Here is a 21,441-nt window from a genome sequence, read left to right on the forward strand (position 1 = left end):
ATACACCTGGAAGACTGTACCTGCTTTCTCCCAGACTTTATCTTATGTGTCTTTCCCTTTGTTAATTTTAATCTGTAACCTTCATTGTAATGAACCCTAGCAAAAAGTAAAACAGTTTTTCTGAGTTCTTCTTATACATTATCAAACCTGAGGGTAGTCTTTAGGCCCCAGACACAATATCTGAAAGCTATGAAATGCTTTGAGCTTTAATATTTTAAGCAATCTGTGGTCTCCATAACACCATTTCTTGGAAGGATATCACCAGTATGATGACGTTTCTGTTCTTGAAGTTGATATATGACTTACAGTTAGGAATTAGATAATTTCAATAGTCTCCTTATGTTAAAATATATTTAAACCAGTTAATAAGATGAGAACTTTATCTCTTCTTCAACCTTGCTTCTTTCTGCTTTCCCCTCCCCCCCCCCATATTCTTATTATCACAATTTCTGGAAACAGGAGTCAAGATTTTAAACTGATACTAAAGTTTAGTTGGAATAGCTTCTTAGTGGCAATTCATAAAATAGATAAATGAGACAAGAATATCCTTGGAAGTTCTGTTATTTGGTATAAGGCAAGATGTAAAGTTGTACTCCTTGACTTGTGAAATGACTGGCTTAATGTCCCACAGAATATCTGTGGCAGTGTCAGGTCTAAAAGTGGAATCTTATGATTACAGGTATGGGGTTCTTTCTTCTGTAATAAACTCAGATTATTGCTGAAGTTACTGCCAAAATCACAATCTAAAATAAAGCTTAATTACATTACAGATGTGTACATTAGATGATTTACCTGCAAGTAAAAGGAACTCTGACTTAAGCAATATTAAGCAAGAGGCCATAAGGATCAAATATATTAGGTCCAGAGGTTGGGCAGGCAACCTGAGAGGTTGGGCAGGCAACCTGAGAGGTTCAGTCAAGAATTCAACAGTTGACCACAGACCAGATTTCTTTTATCTCTAATCTCTGCTGTTTTCAGGGCACTCACTAATAATAGACTAATAATTTATTATATTATTATTTAAGTAGTTAATAGTGATAGTCTAATCGACTACACCCCCCATCTTGCTTTAGGGCCTCAAAATAGTAACAGCAACTACATAAATCTAGACGTTAGAAGGTATAGGAGAGGTCACGCATACTCTTCCTCACATTCTAAGAATAGGTGAGGAAATCTTTCCTCAGAAAGAATGCCTCCCTTGCCTCAGAGACCAGCATAGTGTCACATGTCCATTTCTAAAGGAATCCCCAAGAGTGGGATGTGATTAACATGACTGCCTTAGATAAAGCATGTGACATGGACCAAGACAAAACATCTAGACAACCACAAATACTTGAAAAGTGGCTAGACAACCTCTGGAGTAACTCTGTTTCTGGTCATGGATATGTAATTGCGAGTTACAGTTATTACTTTAGGTATCTGCAGTCCTTGTGGGAAAAAACAGTTTGCCACAAATGTTCCTTTTATTGTAAAAACAATGTCAGTGCACTGACAGTCAAAATATGTGGTGGCTGAAACCATATTTTGACTTTTCAAAGGTTTGCTTTTAAAGCTTTGTTTTCTAACTTCAACAAGTATAGTCCTCTTGCAAATATCAGCTCTGTTGTTAAATAATAAACTATAAGCCTGGATTAGTATTGTAGCATTGACTTGTGCCGTATGTTGTTTATTTTCTGAAGCCAGTCAGTGAATGAGTCCACCTTGAGTAGGTATTTTTATGTCAGGCTCTCTGAGAAATGAGGAGCCGGAGGGGATCCCAGATCAATTGCCAACTGTGTCACAGATCGTTTAAGGCAGAATGGAACATGCTTGTGACAAAGGCGATGACAAATGAATATGTACTGAAGGGACAACACCAACAGATGAGTGAAGGAAACTGGAAATATGTAATATGAGATGGAGGTCAGATTGAAATGTAAGATAATGATAATGAAATATATGTGTGAATGTAATACCATGAGTTAGATAAAACTAGGTGGCTGTAAGACTCACACAGTGCCTTTCAGAATAATTTCTGAAATTTTACACAAATTCAATATTGCCACAAGTTGTGAATCCAATAAGTGAACCATTTTTTATATAATATTTAAATCAACTTGTATAGAGTGGAGAATAGAACATGTTTTACCACCTTTAAGTTAAAAAAAAAAAGGTTGCTTGAGTTTCTGTTTTCTAACCTTGAGAAGTAAGCATATGTAATATATATACTAACCTAACACACAGGCAAAAGCTCACTCTATTTGTACTTAGGCGTTAAATTATATTAGTCCACATTTAGGTGTATAAAAGACCAGTGGATACTAACGAGATGCAGATCTTTGCAGGTAGAATTGTGCTCACAGGCATTCAGGATGCAGTCATCAATGTCCTGTTCACATCTTATCCCAACATAGCCTGGATTGCCTAAGCAGGAAAAGCCATCAACCACTGGAAACAACAGAAAAGAGAAAACTCTTAATATTCCTTTAACCTTAGTACAGGTAATTATAATTAGTCTAAAATTCTATAATCATTTATGTAGTTCACTTTTAACCAAATAAAGTGTGAATTATTATATTTAATCTATTACATAATCCTCTACAATATTTTCTAAATAACCATCTTATTCAGTTCTATTTAATTTAAAAACTTCAGTTGGTTGAAATAAGAACAATTACTATGGACATTTGGTAATAGTTTGCAAAGCAACAATGAAAATATCCAATTTTACTTGCTCTCTCTTGTTTTTGGCAGTACACAATATATATGACAAATAGGTTACTCTTGTATCATTTAATTTTCCCAAGTTGTTTTAGGTTTAATAAACAAGACCTTAACTGTTCAGTTGTTAAAGTTCTATGTATGACAGAATATATTAAAGTACATTGTGATCTCAAAGTTGATAATGAGCTACTTAAGCCTTAGTTAAAAAGAGCTTTCACATTTCATCAAAATCTTTTTAAAATAATGATCACAATTTGTTCTTCATTTTACCATTAATGATGAAAAAGAATGGTGTCTGAAGCATCTCAAGGAAGTAGTGACAGTATGAATTGCAGTTGGAGCAGGCACCAATTTATAACTACTTGCAGTCAGTCCCTGAATTCTTCATTATCCCTGAGATTTACCATGAAATCTATACTGCCATTATGCCTCTGTGCATGTACTTGCTATTACTCTCATTAAATGCTTAGGTCTTCACTGGCAACAGCATTTTTAATGCACTGTAATAAATGTATCTAGCTTCTGGATTTCTGCAGCCATGTTTTGTACAACATGTGTAACTAGGGCCTCTAAGGAGAACAGGGCAGTCATAGACATCAACAAGAGACAAGTGAAATACACAAGAATAAGCAGCTCCTTAGACAGAATTTTATTTCTGTTTTACTTTCTTTTTTTATCTAGTACCTAGTTTTTAACCTCTCATTGACTACAAATTATTAATAAATAAACAGATGTAATTGTAAATGAATTAATGTGATAAAATGTCAGTCTGTGCTTCTTTCTATGTTACACATGGTATTTTTTATTTTAACAAATGAAAACCACATATTATACAATATATAATTAAGACATTGTGGAGTGTCATCAATCATAACAATATTTAAAATTATGCTTATGGTTATTATTTAAGTTTGGATACTGAGGCATACTGACAAGTAACAAACAACTGGAGTCAAATTAACTTTCAGCATTGATGTTACATGTTCTATGAAGACAAATTATAAATTACATTAAAGGCAAAGGACAACAAAAGGTAACTGAATAAACAAAGTGTCTGGAAACAGATTGTTAAAAAAATAAAGCATGGTTTTATTATCAATAAATGTGTTTCTAACATAGATTAATACAGACAAGGAATGTGTTTCTAATACTTTATTCTGGAATAAAAATCTAATAAATGGACTAAGTGCCAGAAGAGAACCTAGAGAACTAAATTGGACACCAAAGGGAAATCGGATACTGCAAAGAAGATAGAAAAAATTTAAATATTTAAAACAAAGTAACAAAAAGTAGAGGGTTTTTCTCACATGTAATTTGTTAACCACGGGGCTATGTGATAACCAACAACCATTTCATAGGAAAGACATGTTACAAATATAGTCTTGCTCTTGATTGTTGTTTTTAACATAAGATCTAGTCACTGTGATATGGAAGCGCTGGGATGGGAAGAGTGTGGTCCCTTTAAATGATACAGAAGGGGGAAGGGAAGTGCTGGGTAGAGAAGTGCGTGGTCCCTGGCTAGGGCTCCACCCCCATGGACCTAGGTGAGGACGGCACTCCGGCCTTTATGACAGAATGTTGCATTTCCCAAGACCACCCTGGCCCGCCCTGCCCCCATCGTGTGCCTATAAAAACCCTGGAGACCCTAGCAGGCAGACACACGTGTGGCTTGATGTAGTGAGGGACACATCAGGGGAGGAAGACACAGTGGCACCTGGACATTGAGAGGCGCGCATCAGCGGAGGAACACACAGGTGGCTGGACATCAAGAGGACTGCACGTCAAGAGGACTGCACGTCAAGAGGACTGCACCAACAAGCACCGGCATGCTGGAGCCCCAGAAGGACATGGGAGTTTTGCCAGGGCAGTCAGAGGAGAGCCCAGGCTGCCAAGCAGCCTGACTCCAAGGGAAAACCACCTCCCTTCGGGCTTGCATTGTCTGAGGGCTGCTTCCAACCAATAAAACCTTGCAGTCATTCTCCAAGCCCAGGTGTGATCTGATTCTTCTGGCACACCAAGGCAAGAACCCAGGATACAGAAAGCCCTCTGTCCTTGTGACAAAGTAGAGGGTCTAATTGAGCTGGTTAACACAAGAGGCCTATAGATGGCAAAACTAAAAGAACAAAACTAAACGAGCACCCTGTAACACACGCGCACTGGGGCTTCAGGAGCTGTAAACGTTCAACCCTACACACAACCATGGAGTCAGAGCTCCACATCCTGCCTGTCTATATGCTCCGCTAGAGGAATGGGGCACTGAAGAAGCGAGCTACTCCCCGTCACACATCCTGAAAGGGGGACAAAGGACCTTTCCCGTTTCAACTGCATTGGTATTAGTCTGTATTTATAAATATTTCATACTACTATTTTGAGGCCAAATTTTCTTAAAATAGGCCTTCTATGAATCTGGATGTATTATTCATTTTATACTTAAGTATGTACCAGACATCATATATACTGGTTATACTGAATGAAAGTTTGAAATGTGACAAAACTTTTTGGTGGAATATATCGAAGTATTTTAAAACTGTAACAGCAGGCCAGGCATGTGGCTCACACCTGTAATCCCAGCAATTCGGGAGGCCGAGGAGGGCGGACCATTGGAGGTCAGGAGTTCAAGACCAGCCTGACCAACATTCTGAAACCCCATCTCTATTAAAAATACAAAAAAAAATTAGCCGGGCTTGGTTGCACATGCCTGTAGTCCCAGCTACTCGGGAGGCTGAGGCAGGACAATTGCTTGAACCTGGGAGACAGAGGTTACAGTGAGCCTAGATCATGCCACTGCACTCCACACTGGGAGACAGAGTGAGACTCCATTAAAAAAGAAACAAACAAACAAACAAACCTGTAACAACAAAATGGTGAACAACTGTATAATGGTGTTCGAGATTTACAGACTCACACACACACACACACACACACACACACACACACACACACACATAGTGATTTCTCATATATAGTCCTGTAATAAATACTATTGACATGGTAGAGTTCCCTGATCCCTCTGGCAGGACATGCGACAGGGGTGTGGCTGGCCTGTTCAGTTGCTGCAGCTGCTGAAACCTGTTGCGGGAGGGGGACCACGCAGATAGACAGGTGCAGAGGCCAGGGTGAGTGCTTTGGGCTCTGGACCTGTGGTAGTGTCTAGGGGTGGGTGTCTGCAACCCCAGTGTTACAATGCTCTCTTAGCCTTGCTGTCCGCAGATGGCTTTAAGGGTTAACCAGCTCAATGGACCCTCTGCCTTTTCACAAGAGCAGAGGGCCAGTGTGACAGCTTTCTGTATCCCTAGCTCTTGCCTAGCGTCCGGGAAGATTCGGGTCACACATGGGCTTGAAGGATGAATGAGAGGTCTTGAGTGGTGGAGGTGGCTCTCAGCAGGATGGATGGGGAAGTGAAAGTGGGGAATGAAGTGGGAAGATAATTTTCCCCTGGAGTTGGGCTGTACAGTGGCCAAACTCCTCTCTGACCACTCCTGAACTCCTCTTGGTATTCAGATGTTCCTCCTCTTCTCTTTCTCTGCCAAATAGTCCGTTGGTCTGCTTGTCTTACCTCCTCATCTTCTGGTTCACTCTGGAGTCTGGGGTTCAGCATTTATATGGGTACAGGATAGGGAGCATGGCAAGCCAAAAGGCAACTTTTTCGGTGGAAGAACAGGAATTCCTTTTCTCATTTATGGCCACGGGTATCCAGGCTTGAGGATGCGGCCTTTGCCAGGGAACTACCTTCTTCTACCCGGTATTTCCCTGTCTTCTGTCTGTGTCACTATTAACTAGAATTCAGAAAGTTTAGCTTCCCAAACTATTTTACTTCAGAGAAAGTATGAAGAATTTAGTGTCCTTGTTTCATGCTGATAACATTCCACATGTGTGATATAAATTTTAATAAATATTTTGGTTCCCTGGTAGCTAAATATCCTCAGATGGGGTCCAAAATATATTATGAATGATTATATTATGAAATACATTAATATATTAGGTATTCGAATTTTACATTTCCCATAATATATTATGGTTTCAAAATTTTAATAGGTAGTATTGCATTATAAGTAACATATTATAAATTGCATTTTCATATCTTAGAAAAAATTATACATTAAAATATTTACGAAGAACTTCTAAAATCAAATATATTATAATACATTGTTAATCAATGTGAACAATTTAAATTTAAATTGTCTATATATAATCATTATAGTAGGGCTGCCTACATATTTCAAAAACAAAAAATCTCTAACTTCTCTCTCAGCCATGCGATATTTTAAAAAGACGTGAATCTTTTTTAAGTATCATTCCTCACCAGATACCTGTGGGTTTGAGCTCAGAAATGTTACAATACTGACTTATTTCAAGGTAATTTGAGGATTTCAGAAATTTTAAAATACAATCTTTGAAGTGCCAAAGTCTGGAACAAAAATAATAACTTGGTGATTTATATCAAGAGCAGCAAAAATATGGCATATAGTCCACAGAACTGTTTTGCTTAGCTGGCACAATGTTAGAAAATTAACGTGATATTAGTATCTATATAGATATTTCAATTTGCTAGGGCCCCACCACTACCTGTTATTTTATATCTGGGCAGCTTCACGCAATTTACAATATTCAATTGCCTTGATATTGGCTTTTATTTGCACAGCACTTGTTTTAAGAAACAAATTTAAATTTGAGTTAAATTCTACTATTTCTAAAAAAAAAGAAAATAACATCACTTTCTATCGAAATGAGGTTTTATATGTAATTTTAACTATTTATTCATATACTAAGGGATTATGTAGAAATATATTTTAAAGGAGGTAAAACCAAAGAAGATAGTTTTTTGCAACACCCTTCTAGACCTTTGTTTATTTCTGTTTCTCCTTTTTATGCCTCGGCCACATTCTGTGTATAATGTCATTTCGTTTTCCGTGTCTCAACAAAATTACCCATTTTAGGCATGTTCTTCCACAGAAAAATCCATGTTTCCATCTTACTTTTCCCTCTTTCCTTCTTTTCTTCCTGTCTTTTTCCTCTATAAATTTATTTTTTTTAGGAATATAAATTTCAGTAGGAAGAAGTGTGAGTGTGTGGGGTGATATATGTATAAAATAGGCTAAACTAATGTTATTTTGAATACTGTAAACAATGCTTTCTCATGCCTAAGGGTGAATATTTTTAAAAATTCTACGATTTCAAATAAAATTTCAAAGGTTAATTCTAACACTAGAAAGGAAAAGTCACATTCATTAGATTTCCTCATTCGCTGCACTTGTGACTCACAAAAATATAAATGAATTTGTCAGAAATTGCGGGTACTTGGTGAAGATAACAGACATTGACTTTGATGTTCAAGCCAGGCTAAAGTCAGTAAATAATCATGGTTATATCCTAAACTCTCCGATTACTATGTTAGATTCTACATTGGTCTGCTCTACAATAATTGCAGCTGCTGAAGGAACTCACTGTCATAGCAATATCCATGCAGGCAAGGGCTGGAACTGCACTCATTGACATTGATCTCACAGCGTGGACCTGAAAAGCTGGCACACTGGCACTGGAACTCAAGGGGAAACATTTCCAAATCCATTTTCTCTCTATGCACAGCTCCATTCTCACAAGGATCACTAAATTTTCAAGGCCCAAATTCACAGTGATAATTTGGAAAAGAAAGAATCAAAGTGCCAGTGCTTATTGAATGAACCAATTCTTGTAACTGCTGTCATTCACCTGGCATATTTTGGCATAAATGCATCCAATTTATTCTCTATTCTCTTCCATATTATCATTGTGACTCTCTCTCTCTCTCTTTCCCTCTACATTACAATTTAAGAAAGAAATTTCATTTATGATTTCTATGCTTCCTCTAAGTACCAGCAGGTAGCAATGATAAGTGACAGCATTTTAAAAATTATATTTTGTTTCTTCATACTTCCCACTTCTTGTTCAACAATGTTCTCTGAAGACATTGCAATTAAGAAAGTAGATTATTGGGCAACCCCCTTTGGGTCCCCTCCCTTTGTATGGGAGCTCTGTTTTCACTCTATTCAATCTTGCAGCTGCACTCTTCTGGTCTGTGTTTGTTATGGGCTTGAGCTGAGCTTTCACTCGCCATCCACCACTGCTGTTTGCCACTGTTGCAGACCCGCTGCTGACTTCCATCCCTCCAGATCTGGCAAGGTGTCTGCTGTGCTCCTGATCCAGCGAGGCGCCCATTGCCACTCCCGATCAGGCTAAAGTCTTGCCATTGTTCCTGCACGGCTAAGTGCCTGCGTTCATCCTAATCGAGCTGAACACTAGTCACTGGGTTCCACGGTTCTCTTCCATGACCCACGGCTTCTAATAGAGCTATAACACTTACTGCATGGTCCAAGATTCCATTCCTCAGAATCCGTGAGGCCAAGAGCCCCAGGTCAGAGAACACGAGGCTTGCCACCATCCTGGAAGTGGCTCGCCACCATCTTGGGACCTCCGTGAGCAAGGACCACCCGGTAACATTTTGGCGACCATGAAGGGACCTCCAAAGTGGTAATATTGGACCACTTTCGCTTGCTATTTTGTCCTATCCTTCCTTAGAACTGGAGGAAAATACCAGGCACCTGTCAGCCAGTTAAAAATGCTTAGAGTGGCCGCTGGACTTAAGACTCAGGTGTGAGGCTATCTGGGGAAGGGCTTTCTAACAACCCCCAACTCTTTTATCGGGGAAGTTGGTCTGCCTGGAGCCAACTTCCACTTTCAATTTTCTTGGGGAAGCTGAGGGCCAACTAGAGGTAGAAAGCTGTTGTCCCAAACTCCCGGCAGTAGCCAGTTGAGATCATGGCACAGCCAGAAGTCTCTACTCAGCAGTCGCCCATGCGTGTGCCCCTACCTTTCCTTCTGACCCATACCTCCTGGGTCCCGACCGTGACTTTCTTGAAAGTGTAGCCCCAAAATTCTCCTTACCTCTGAATCTACTTCCTCTGATCCCTGCCTCCTAGGTACTAATGGTTCAGACTTTCATTTCTTCTAGCAAGTTGTATCTCCAAAGGGATCTAAGGAGGCTCTATGCTGTGTCCTTAGGCACCTAGGCTATAACCCAGGGAGTCTTATCCCTGTTATCCCTCCTGATTTAGGTATACAGCTGTCTACATGGGCAGCTACGTGGGACCCTTTCCCCACCACCTTTGCCAGGGCCCCAAGTTTGTAATGGCTAAGAGAGAGAGAGATGGAGAGAGAGACAAAAAGGGAGTCAAAGAGAAAAACAAAAAAGAAGATATTAATAGTTAAAAAAAAAAGTGTGTCCTATTCCTTTAAAAGCCAGGGTAAATTTAAAACCTGTAATTGATAATTGCCACTTTGTTGTCAGTGTAAATAAGGGCTTAGCAAATCCTTAACCCAGTAACCCCCAGATGGGCCAAATGCATTCAGTTGGTAGGGACAACTGCTTTACTAAAAGCAGAAAAGTAACTTTTAGAGGAAACCTCGTTGTGAGCACAACTCACCCGTTCAGAGTTATTCTAAGTCAAAAAAAAAAAAGCAAAAAGGTAGCTTTCTAACTCAAAAATCTTAAAGTATGGGGCTATTATGTTAGAAAAAAGTAATGTAACTCCAACCACTGATAATTCCTTTAACCCAGCAGATTTCCTAACATGGGATTTAAATCTTAATTACCATACAAAGGTCCGACCAGAGCTAGGAGGAACTCCCTTCAGGACAGGATGATAGATGGTTCCTCCCAGGTGATTGAGAAAAAAACCACAATGGGTATTCAGTAATTGATAAGGAGACTTTTGTGGAAGCAGAGTTAGAAAAATTGCCTAATAATTGGTCTCCTGAAATGTGCAAACTGTTTGCACTCAGCCAAGCCTTAAAGTACTTACAGAATCAAAAGACTATCTCAATCCAGACTCAAAAGTTTCTCTACACCCTCTCTGAAACAAATTTGCGTAAGAACTGTTGTTTATGTGAATGCATCTTGATGGGGCAGCTGGGTTGTTGTGAAATACTCAGAAACCCAGCCCAGCTCTAGGACTCACCCTGAGTGCAAAGGCAATGTTAGGCAAGCTGCTAAAGGACCACTAAAATCCAGCATCCTGGATCCCTTTCTTTGTGGTCAAGAGAAGCGGGAAAACTGATGCAGGACTGCTACATCAGTGAGCGTAACTAATCTGATAAGCAGAGGTCCATGGGTGGTTACGCACCCTGGAAAGGAATAAGCATTAGGACCATAGAGGACGCTCTAGGAGTAATGCTCATCGGAAAAGGACTAGGGGTGCTGGCATCCCTATGTCCTTTTTTCAGATGGGAAATGTTTCCCCCAAGGCAAAAATGTCCCTAAGCTGTATTCTGGAGAATTAAGACCAATTTGACCCTCAGACGCTAAGAAAGAAATGACTTATATTCTTCTGCAGTACTGCCTGGCCATGATACCCTCTTGAATGGGGGAGAAACCTGGCCTCCTGAGGAAAGTATAAATTATAACACCATCTTACAGCTAGACCTCTTTTGTAGGAAAAAGGCAAATGGAGTGAAGTGCCATATGTACAAACTTTCTTTTCATTAAGAGACAACTTGCAATTATGTAAAAAGTGTGATTTATGCCCTACAGGAAACCCTCAGTCTACCTCCCTACCCCAGTGTCCCCCTGAGTCTTTCCCCAATGAATAAGGACCCCCCCTTCAACCCAAATGGTCCAAAAGGAGATAGATAAAGGGGTAAACAATTAACCAAAAAGTGCCAATGTTCCCCAATTATGCCGCCTCCAAGCGGTGGGGGGAGGAGAATTTGGCCCAGCTAGAGTGCATGTACTTTTTTTCTCTCTCAGACTTAAAGCAAATTAAAGTAGACCTAGGTAAATTCTCAGATAACCCTGATGGCTATATTGATGTTTTATAAAAGTTAGGGCAATCCTTTGATCTGACATGGAGAGATATAATGTTACTGCTAAATCAGACACTAACCCCAAATGAGAGAAGTGCCACCATAACTGCAGCCCGAGAGTTTGGCGATCTCTGGTATCTCAGTCAGGTCAATGATAGGATGACAACAGATGAAAAAGAATGATTCCCCACGGGCCAGCAGGCAGTTCCCAGTATAGGCCCTCACTGGGACACAGAAACAGAACATGGAGATTGGTGCTGCAGACATTTGCTAACTTGCGTGCTAGAAGGACTAAGGAAAACTAGGAGGACTATGAATTATTCAATGATATCCACTATAACACAGGGAAAGGAAGAAAATCCTACTGCCTTTCTGGAGAGACTAAGGGAGGCATTGAGGAAGCATATCTCTCTGTCACCTGACTCTATTGAAGGCCAACTAATCTTAAAGGATAAGTTTATCACTCAGTCAGCTACAGACATTAGAAAAAAAACTTCAAAAGTCTGCCTTAGGCCTGGAGCAAAACTTAGAAACCCTATTGAACTTGGCAACCTTGGTTTTTTATAAAAGAGATCAGGAGGAGCAGGAGGAACGGGACAAATGGGATTAAAAAAAAGGCTACCACTTTAGTCATGGCCCTCAGGCAAGCAGACTTTGGAGGCTCTGGAAAAGGGAAAAGCTGGGAAAATCAAATGCCTAATAGGCCTTGCTTCCAGTGCGGTCTACAAGGACACTTTAAAAAAGATTGTCCAAGTAGAAGTAAGCTGCCCCCTCGTCCATGCCCCTTACGTCAAGGGAATCACTGGAAGGCCCACTGCCCCAAGGGACGAAGGTCCTCTGAGTCAGAAGCCACTAACCAGATGATCCAGCAGCAGGACTGAGGGTGCCTGGGGCAAGGGCCAGCCCATGCCATCACCCTCACAGAGCCCCGGGTATGCTTGACCATTGAGGGTCAGGAGGTTAACTGTCTCCTGGACACTGGTGCGGCCTTCTCAGTCTTACTCTCCTGTCTTGGACAACTGTCCTCCAGATCTGTCACTATCCAAGGGGGTCCTAGGACAGCCAGTCACTAGATACTTCTCCCAGTCACTAAGCTGTGACTGGGGAGCTTTACTCTTCACATGCTTTTCTAATTATGCCTGAAAGCCCCACTCCCTTGTTAGGGAGAGACATTCCAGCAAAACAGGGGCCATTATACACCTGAACATAGGAGAAGGAACACCCGTTGGTTGTCCCCTGCTTGAGGAAGGAATTAATACTAAAGTCTAGGCAACAGAAGGACAATATAGATGAGCAAAGAATGCCTGTCCTGTTCAAGTTAAACTAACAGATTCTGCCTCTTTTCCCTACCAAAGGCAGTACCTCCTTAGACCTGAGGCCCAACAAGAACTCCAAAAAACTGTTAAGGACCTAAAAGCCCAAGGCCTAGTAAAACCATGCAATAGCCCCTGCAATATTCCAATTTTAGGAGTACAGAAACCCACGAATAATAGAGATTAGTGCAACATCTCAGGGTTATCAATGATGCCATTGTCCCTCTATACCCAGCTGTACCTAGCCCTTATACTCTGCTTTCCCAAATACCAGAGGAAGCAGAGTGGTTTACAGTCCTGGACCTTAAGGATGCCTTTTTCTGCATCCCTATACATCCTGACTCTCAATTCTTGTTTGCCTTTGAAGAGCCTTCAAACCCAACGTCTCAAGCCACCTGGACTGTTTTATCCCAAGGGTTCAGAGATAGCCCCCAACTATTTGGCCAGGCATTAGCCCAAGACTTGAGTCAATTTCCATACCTGGACACTCTTGTCCTTTGGTATGTGGATGATTTGCTTTTAGCTGCCCTTTCAGAAACCTTGTGCCATCAAGCCACCCAAGAGCTCTTAAATTTCCTCGCTACCTGTGGCTACAAGGTTTCCAAACCAAAGGCTAAGTTCTGCTTACAGCAAGTTAAATACTTAGGGCTAAGATCATCCAAAGGCACCAGGGCCCTCAATGAGGAATGTATCCAGCCTATACTGGCTTATCCTCATCCCAAAAACCCTAAAGCAACTAAGAGGGTTCCTTGGCATAACAGATTTCTGCCGAATATGGATTCCCAGGTATGGCAAAATAGCCAGACCATTATATACACTAATTAAGGAAACTCAGAAATCCAATACCCATTTAGTAAGATGGACACCTGAATCAGAAGCAGCTTTCCAGGCCCTAAAGAAGGCCCTAACCCAAGCCCCAGTGTTAAGCTTGTCAATGGGGCAAGACTTTTCTTTATATGTCACAGAAAAAACAGGAATAGCTCTAGGAGTCCTTACACAGGTCCGAGGGATGAGCCTGCAACCTGTGGCATACCTGAGTAAGGAAACTGATGTAGTGGCAAAGGGTTGGCCTCATGGTTTACAGGTAGTGGCAGCAGTAGCAGGCTTAGTATCTGAAGTAGTTAAAATAATACAGGGAAGAGACCTTACTGTGTGGACATCCATGATGTGAATGGCATACTCACTGCTAAAGGAGACTTGTGGCTGTCAGACAACCATTTACTTAAATATCAGGCTCTATTACTTGAAGGGCCAGTGCTGTGACTGCACACTTGTGCAACTCTTAACCCAGCCACATTTCTTCCAGACAATGAAGAAAAGATAGAACATAATTGTCAACAAGGAATTGCTCAAACCTACGCCACTTGAGGGGACCTTTTAGAGGTTCTCTTGACTGATCCCAACCTCAACTTATTTACTGATGGAAGTTCCTTTGTAGAAAAAGAACTTCGAAAAGTGAGGTATGCAGTGGTCAGTGATAATGGAATACTTGAAAGTAATCCCCTCACTCCAGGAACTAGTGCTCAGCTGGCAGAACTAATAGCTCTCACTGAAGCACTAGAATTAGGAGAAGGAAACAGGGTAAATATATACACAGAATCTAAGTATGCTTACCTAGTCCTCCATGCCCATGTAGCAATATGGAGAGAAAGGGAATTCCTAACTTCTGAGGGAACACCTATCAAACATCAGGAAGACATTAGGAGATTATTATTTGCTGTACAGAAACCTAAAGAGGTAGCTGTCTTACACTGCTAGGGTCATCAGAAAGGAAAGGAAAGGAAAATAGAAGGGAACTGCCAAGCGGATATTGAAGCCAAAAGAGCCACAAGGCAGGACCCTCCTTTAAAAATGCTTATAGAAGGACCCCTAGTATGGGGTAATCCCCTCCAGGAAACCAAGCCCCAATACTCAGCAGGAGAAGTAGAATGGGGAACCTCACAAGGACATAGTTTTCTCCCCTCAGGATGGCTAGCCACCAAAGAAGGAGAAATACTGTTGCCTGCAGGTAACCAATGAAAATTACTTAAAACCCTTCACCAAACCTTTCAGTTAGGCATCGATAGCACCCATCAGATGGCCAAATTATTATTTACTGGACCAGGCCTTTTCAAAACTATCAAGCAGATAGTCAGGGCCTGTGAAGTGTGCCAAAGAAATAATCCCCTGCACTGCAGGCCATACATTTCAATCCCTGTATTTTTAACCTCCTTGTTAAGTTTGTCTCTTCCAGAATCGAAGCTGTAGAACTACAAATCATTCTTCAAATGGAGCCCCAGATGCAGTCCATGACTAAGGTCTACCACGGACCCCTGGACCGACCTGCTAGCCCATGCTCCGATGTTAAAGACCTCGAAGACACCCCTCCCAAGGAAATCTCAACTGCACAACCCCTACTAGGCCTCAATTCAGCAGGAAGCAGTTAGAGCGGTCATTGGACAACCTCCCCAACAGCTCTTGGGTTTTCCTGTTGAGAGGGGTGACTGAGAGACAGAACTAGCTGGATTTCCTAGGCCGACTAAGAATTGCTAAGAGTAGCTGGGAAGGTGACCGCTTCCACCTTTAAACATGGGGCTTGCAACTTAATTCACATATGACCAATCAGATAGTAAGGAGAGCTCACTAAAATGCTAATTAGGCAACAACAGGAGGTAAAGAAATAGCCAATCATCTCTTGCCTGAGAGAACAGCGGGAGGGACAATGATCAGGATATAGACCCAGGCATTCGAGCTGGCAATGGCAACCCCCTTTGGGTCCCCTCCCTGTATGGGAGCTCTGTTTTTACTCTATTAAATCTTGCAATTAACAAAAAAAAAAAGAAAAGAAAGTAGATTATTAACAATTTGATCAATTTGATGCTCTCTATGTTTTCTTTCTGGTACCCTGGAGGTTGCTATCACTGTAAGCTCTGTTTGATGGATTTGTTGCTATTCTCAAAACAAGTAAATGATGGAAAAAGAACATTGTAATAAGCATCTAATCTTAATAGAAATACTTCAGTCCTGAATTTTTTTTTATATTTTACTCAGAAAATGTAATTATATAAAGTGGTTGCCATTGTGTGAAGTGTACATAAGCATTTAAGAAATAGGATTGTTTGATTCAAGAGAAACCATATCAGACAAAAAGCACACTATAAGCAGCACAAACCTTTTCAACAAAGCAGAATTATTTGAGTGTCAGTTTTCAAGGTATAGCAAAAATATTTAGATGTTAGCTATTTGGAAAGTATTTTAAAATAATGCCACTTATTCACTAAAATGTACAGTATATAGGTACAAACATAGGTTCTAAAAAGGCCTGGCTGAATACTTTAAAGCAGAAAATATACAGTCATCATTAAGTCCTTGAACTGCTTGGGTCTTCTCAGTAATTTCACAACTACAGGGATAAAGGTATAACACAAAGACTTAGGATAAGGGATAAAAGTTTCAAAGTTGAGAAATACCATAGTTGTTTGAGAAATTACAAAACCCAAGTGTCCCTGTGATTCTCCCAATTCTGACCACAAGAAAAATAGTAAGTGGGCCTAACTAGAAGCTGCTGAGGATATCAACAATCTGTAGAGTAAAGGCAGCAAATTGATATCATTACTGTCCATAAAATAAGAGTAATAAAACTGTACCAAAATGGAGATGCTCAGGACTTCAATTTCCAAGTACAGCAAAAAAAAAAAAAAAAAAGTGAAAAAAAAAACTACTTCCCAAGAACATAAAAATAAAAATTTCCTTCAATAAAAAAAAAATCTATTAAGTGGCTACTTTTTGCAAGAGCAATGCTTAGTTGTATGGAGAATTCAAATAGAAACAAGATCTTTTTCTGAAACTATTATGAGATTGAAATGTATTGTAAGTAATACATTTCTGGATACTATTTTATCATAATCACAGTTTTTGTGAAATAACAGAAATTGCATTGAACAAACATCTTCTACTCATGCAGAAAGAATGAATTGTCTTTAATGAAAAGTTCCCATGCATACCCTTTCTTTCTAATTACCTACTACTAAATATTTAATTGTGACACTAGGTGTTTTGTTTTGCTAGTGGGAAGTTAATTTAGCTGTTGCTTTGTAAATAATTTTGTACATTATAATTATGTAGCTGAACAACAATGTATATGAGAAAATACTCATATTTTCTTGTGCAGAACACACACGAATTCACTGTACCCCAAAATCATGTTGATTTGTATATTAATTCATTATACTAATATGTAATGAGCCGTTGCCCTGTGGCAAGCACTGTGCTAGACCCGGGAGGTAGGGGGCAGGTGTTTAAAAGAACAATGATGGGTTCAAATAGGCAAGTAAATCAGTGCAATAAGTGGTAAACATGATCAATTTCCTTGCTAAAGAGTCATTATGTAAGTAGAATTCCAATATGGTTTCCAAGATCCCCACCACTAATGTACATACCCTACATAATTCCCTCACTTTAAATATGGGTGAGGCTGGGTGCAGTGGCTCACAACTGTATTCCCAGCACTTTGGGAGGCCAAGGTGGGAGGATTGTTTGAGGCCAGAAGTTTGAGACTAGTCTCGGCAACATAGTGAGACCCCTAGAGGTGGTGAAGAGTTGGTGATAGGCACACCTATAGTCCCAGCTACTACTTGGGAGGCTAAGATGGAAGGATTACTTGAGCTTGGGAGGTCAAGTCTGCAGCAAGCTGTGATTGAACCACTGCACTTCAGCCTGGGAAACAGTGAGACTCTCTCTCTTAAATAAATAAGTCAATGTGGGTAAGATATGTGAATATGATTGAATGTCACTCCATAATTGTTTACTTTATATGGAAGAAAAGGTTGTGGATATAATTAAGTCCCAGAATCATAAGGGAGTCCATCAAAAGAGACATTATCTTGAGTGGGCCTGACTAAATCAGGTAAGGCTTTAAAAGAAGTCAGAGGCATTATCCTACTTGCCTCAAAGAAGCAAATGAAAGCTGTGTTTTATAAAGCTGTATGAGATAGGGAATGGCATCTGGTTTGCAGCAGCCGAGAACACTCTAGACAGCCAGTAAGGAAGAAAGACCAGGGTTCTAAAATCACAAGGAACTAAATTTTACCAACAGCCAGTGAGCTTGGAAGAGAAACGTGCGCCTTAGATTAGCTCACAGTCCTGGCCAATGTTTTGATTTCAGTCTTGTGAGACCATGAGTAGAGATCTCAGTTAAACCATTCACAGATTTTTGACTTGCAGAAATTGTAAAATAAAAAATGTGACTTGTATTAAATCTATAAGCTTGTGATAAGTTGTTATTCAGCACAGAAAAGTAATACAGTCAAATATAAGGGCCACTAAGACATCTTCAGCGCTATTGGAAAGCCTACTGAACAGGTGATATTTGGAGTGAGCCCTAAGGAATCATCACACATTATCGAGATTAGGCATGTGGGATACAGAAGGGGATGGGGAGAGTTTTCTAGAAGGATGAGGGCCAGAAGGTGAGAAAGTTCAGGAGATTGAAAACAAATCAATATGAATGGAACACAAAATACAGGGAAGAAGGAGATGCATTACCACATTTAAGGAATTATAATATGCCACCGATTTTAAGGGAGTTTATGTGCCATTAAGGGTAGCATGGTAGAAAAAATGATGCCCTCCCGCTCCCTTCACTACCTCCCTGTTGAAGATATCCAGCTCCTAATTCTGGAAACTTGCGAGTGCTATCTTATGTGGCCAATAAGGATTTGCAGATGTGATTAAGTTGAGGATTTTGTAGTGGTAAGCTTATCCTATTTTATCTGGGTAGGCCCTAACTGTAATCATAAGGGTCTTCCAAGGGCCTTTATAAGAGAGAGGCAAGAAGTTTAAAGGAGGAAGGAGACATGAAGATGAAAGCTGGAGTTTGGATTGATGCAAGGAAGGGGTCATGAGCCCAGAAATACAGGCAGCCTCTAGAATCTAGTAAAGGCAAGAAAATAGAAGTCTTCAGAAGCAACACAACTCTGCAATACCTACCTCATTTTAGACTTTGGCCTCCAAATATATAAAACAATAAACTTGTGCAGTTTTAAGTTTGTGAAAATTAGTTACAGCCATTATAGGAAACTAATAAAGAGAGCAAAAACTGCCAGTTAAATTCTGATAAAGTATTTAAGACATCACTATTGTGAAAAACTCATCCCAATTTCAAAGATGCTTGTGTTAATATGTAATGTGTTAGTTACCACGCTAATTTGTGATGAAAATTGGGATGTGTTAAATGAAGTTCACTAATTTGAAATAACATCTCCATAGGCTGGGACAAGATGCTACAAGGCTTTGTGATCTATAGAACTTGATCACATTGAGGTGCACATTGAGGAACTGTTGAAAACTTTCCTAAAAATGCAATAAAGTATGGTTGGTCTCCTTACAGAGAATCACATTGTATTGTATTTCTTAGTTGTATTTAAAAATATATATAATGCTTATTTCCTTGAAGTTTTATTTTGCTGAAAACTATATTCTCTTAAATTAATGCTAAGAAGCTCAGGCACATTTTATCTGCAGACATATTTGGTAGGAAAAATTAAAAACCTGTTTTTTATTAGTTTTTTACAATGATGTCATCAATTCAGAAAATAAAAAATGCTGAGGTTCCCACTGAAATTGTACCGCCGGGTGCGGTGGCTCACGTCTGTAATCCCAGCACTTTGGGAGGCCGAGGTGGATGGATCATGAGGTCAAGAGATCGAGACCATCCCGGCCAACATGGTGAAACCTCATCTCTACTAAAAAAAAAAAAAAAAATTAGCTGGGCATGGTGGTGCACCCATGTAGTCCCAGCTACTCAGGAGGCTGAGGCAGGAGAATTTCTTGAACCCAGAAGGTGAATGTCGCAGTGAGCTGAGATTGTGCCACTGCAATCCAGGCTGGCAACAGAGTGAGACTCCGCATCAATAAAAGAAAAGAAAAAGAAAAAAAAAAAAAAAAACAGGTGCCATGGCTCACACCTGTAATCCCAGCACTTTGGGAGGCCTAGGTGGACAAGTCACCTGAGGTTAGGAGCTCGAGACCCACTTGGATAACATGGTGAAACCCCATTTCTACTAAAAAAAAAAAAGTATATATATATATTTCCTCTAATTGAAATTTGCATCAAACTAGTACGTTACTTTCAAATGTATGGATGACTTTTGATATCAAGTTCATTATGATAAACTTCATATGTTCCTATGTTAAACTTCTTAAAAAACATTGTGGTTTTAAGAGCTGTAAGTGGATATAGATATTTACAAAAATGTGAAAATGCTAAGCATGTCTTCATATGAGTCTAGTAGCTTGAATTTTAGTTTCTCATGATTTAGATAAACTTAAAATCTGCTGTTTAAAATGTTTAAAGTGATAACAGATTCATATATTTAGAGAAACATAGTAGTTAAAAAGTGAGTAAATAATGGGGTGGAGATAATCTTTCTGTACAAGAGGCGTCATGTAGGATATGTAAATGACAGAAGGCTTTAGTGAAATCCACTGTAAAGTTAAGTAAAGTAGAATCAAGTCATCCAACTTCAATAATCAGCAATAAAAACATGAAAGGATTAGACTGGACAGTATAAATTCTGTTTCTGCAGTAATATCAAAGGACATATAGCAGGAATACAGTTCTTTATGGAGCATACCTCAACATATTAAAGATGAGTCCTAATTCTCTTTATATTTTCATAAAACTCATTATTTATATACTAAAGTTCTAAGAAAAGACAGTCTTTTTTACTAAACAGAAGATCTAGCTAACACTGTATATCTTTAAGGGACATTAAGTGGTAGATATTTTGTGCATTGTAAAAGACCAGAGATGGTTGCTGCTATCTATCATCTAGAAATTTCATGTAAACCAAGGAAGTCTGAGTGATGAATTTTATGGGGAGACATCATTTTTCCCTCTCCCTAGCCCATTCCCTCCCAGCTTCCTAGACTCTATTTAAGTTGGACAAATTTCGTCTCAAATCTAGCAATGATTAGTGAGACAGAAAGCAATGGAAATAACCCCACTTTCCACATAACCTTTAGAAATAATATGCTAATGGCAAATCTTATAGATACATTTTACAAATATTGTCATAAATTGGAATATATTATTTATTTATTTATTTTACTCTGAGAAAGCAAATTCCCTTTCCAGGTTGAATGCAAACATATGAAGTCAGTTATTTTTATTTTAAATTTATGACTTACTCCTTTAAATAATTTTTATTATTGTTTTAAAAAGCATACCTTCAAGTATTAATAAATAAAACATTAATACCCATGTTCATGTGTGTTCTTTCTTGACCTGATTAAATAGCAAATGAATTGATTTGTATCACTTCTTAATGTTAGTAAAATATTTTGTGAGCAATTAAAGTGAGAGTCAATAAAGCAGCCCCGCCAGTATCAGCTAAGCTGGACTGGCTGCATAATCGGACCCTGGTGGTTTTCTTTTGTGCATAAACAATTTTATGGAACACCAAAATCAGATAAGGTCTGTGCTCATGAAGGAACAAAATAAAAATAATATCACTCCACACTCATATCTGAGCACAGACAAAAACAATAAAGCTGTCTATATCACAAAATGGCTAACATTCATCTTTCCTATCTCTTCCATAGTTTT

At 39.4% G+C, this 21,441-nt stretch overlaps 1 protein-coding gene across 1 annotated transcript in view; it reads right to left on the reverse strand.

Annotated features, from left to right (window-relative positions):
- The window catches only part of EYS (eyes shut homolog), a 1,986,267-nt gene that overhangs the window by 1,317,002 nt on the left and 647,824 nt on the right, over positions 1-21,441 (reverse strand). Inside the window, 1 exon segment of the mRNA NM_001374351.1 lies at positions 2,306-2,427. Within this exon segment, the coding sequence (NP_001361280.1) occupies positions 2,306-2,427 (122 nt within the window).

This window comes from Pongo abelii, chromosome 5, assembly GCF_028885655.2.
Source record: "Pongo abelii isolate AG06213 chromosome 5, NHGRI_mPonAbe1-v2.0_pri, whole genome shotgun sequence".
NCBI classification, from domain to species: Eukaryota; Metazoa; Chordata; class Mammalia; order Primates; family Hominidae; genus Pongo; species Pongo abelii.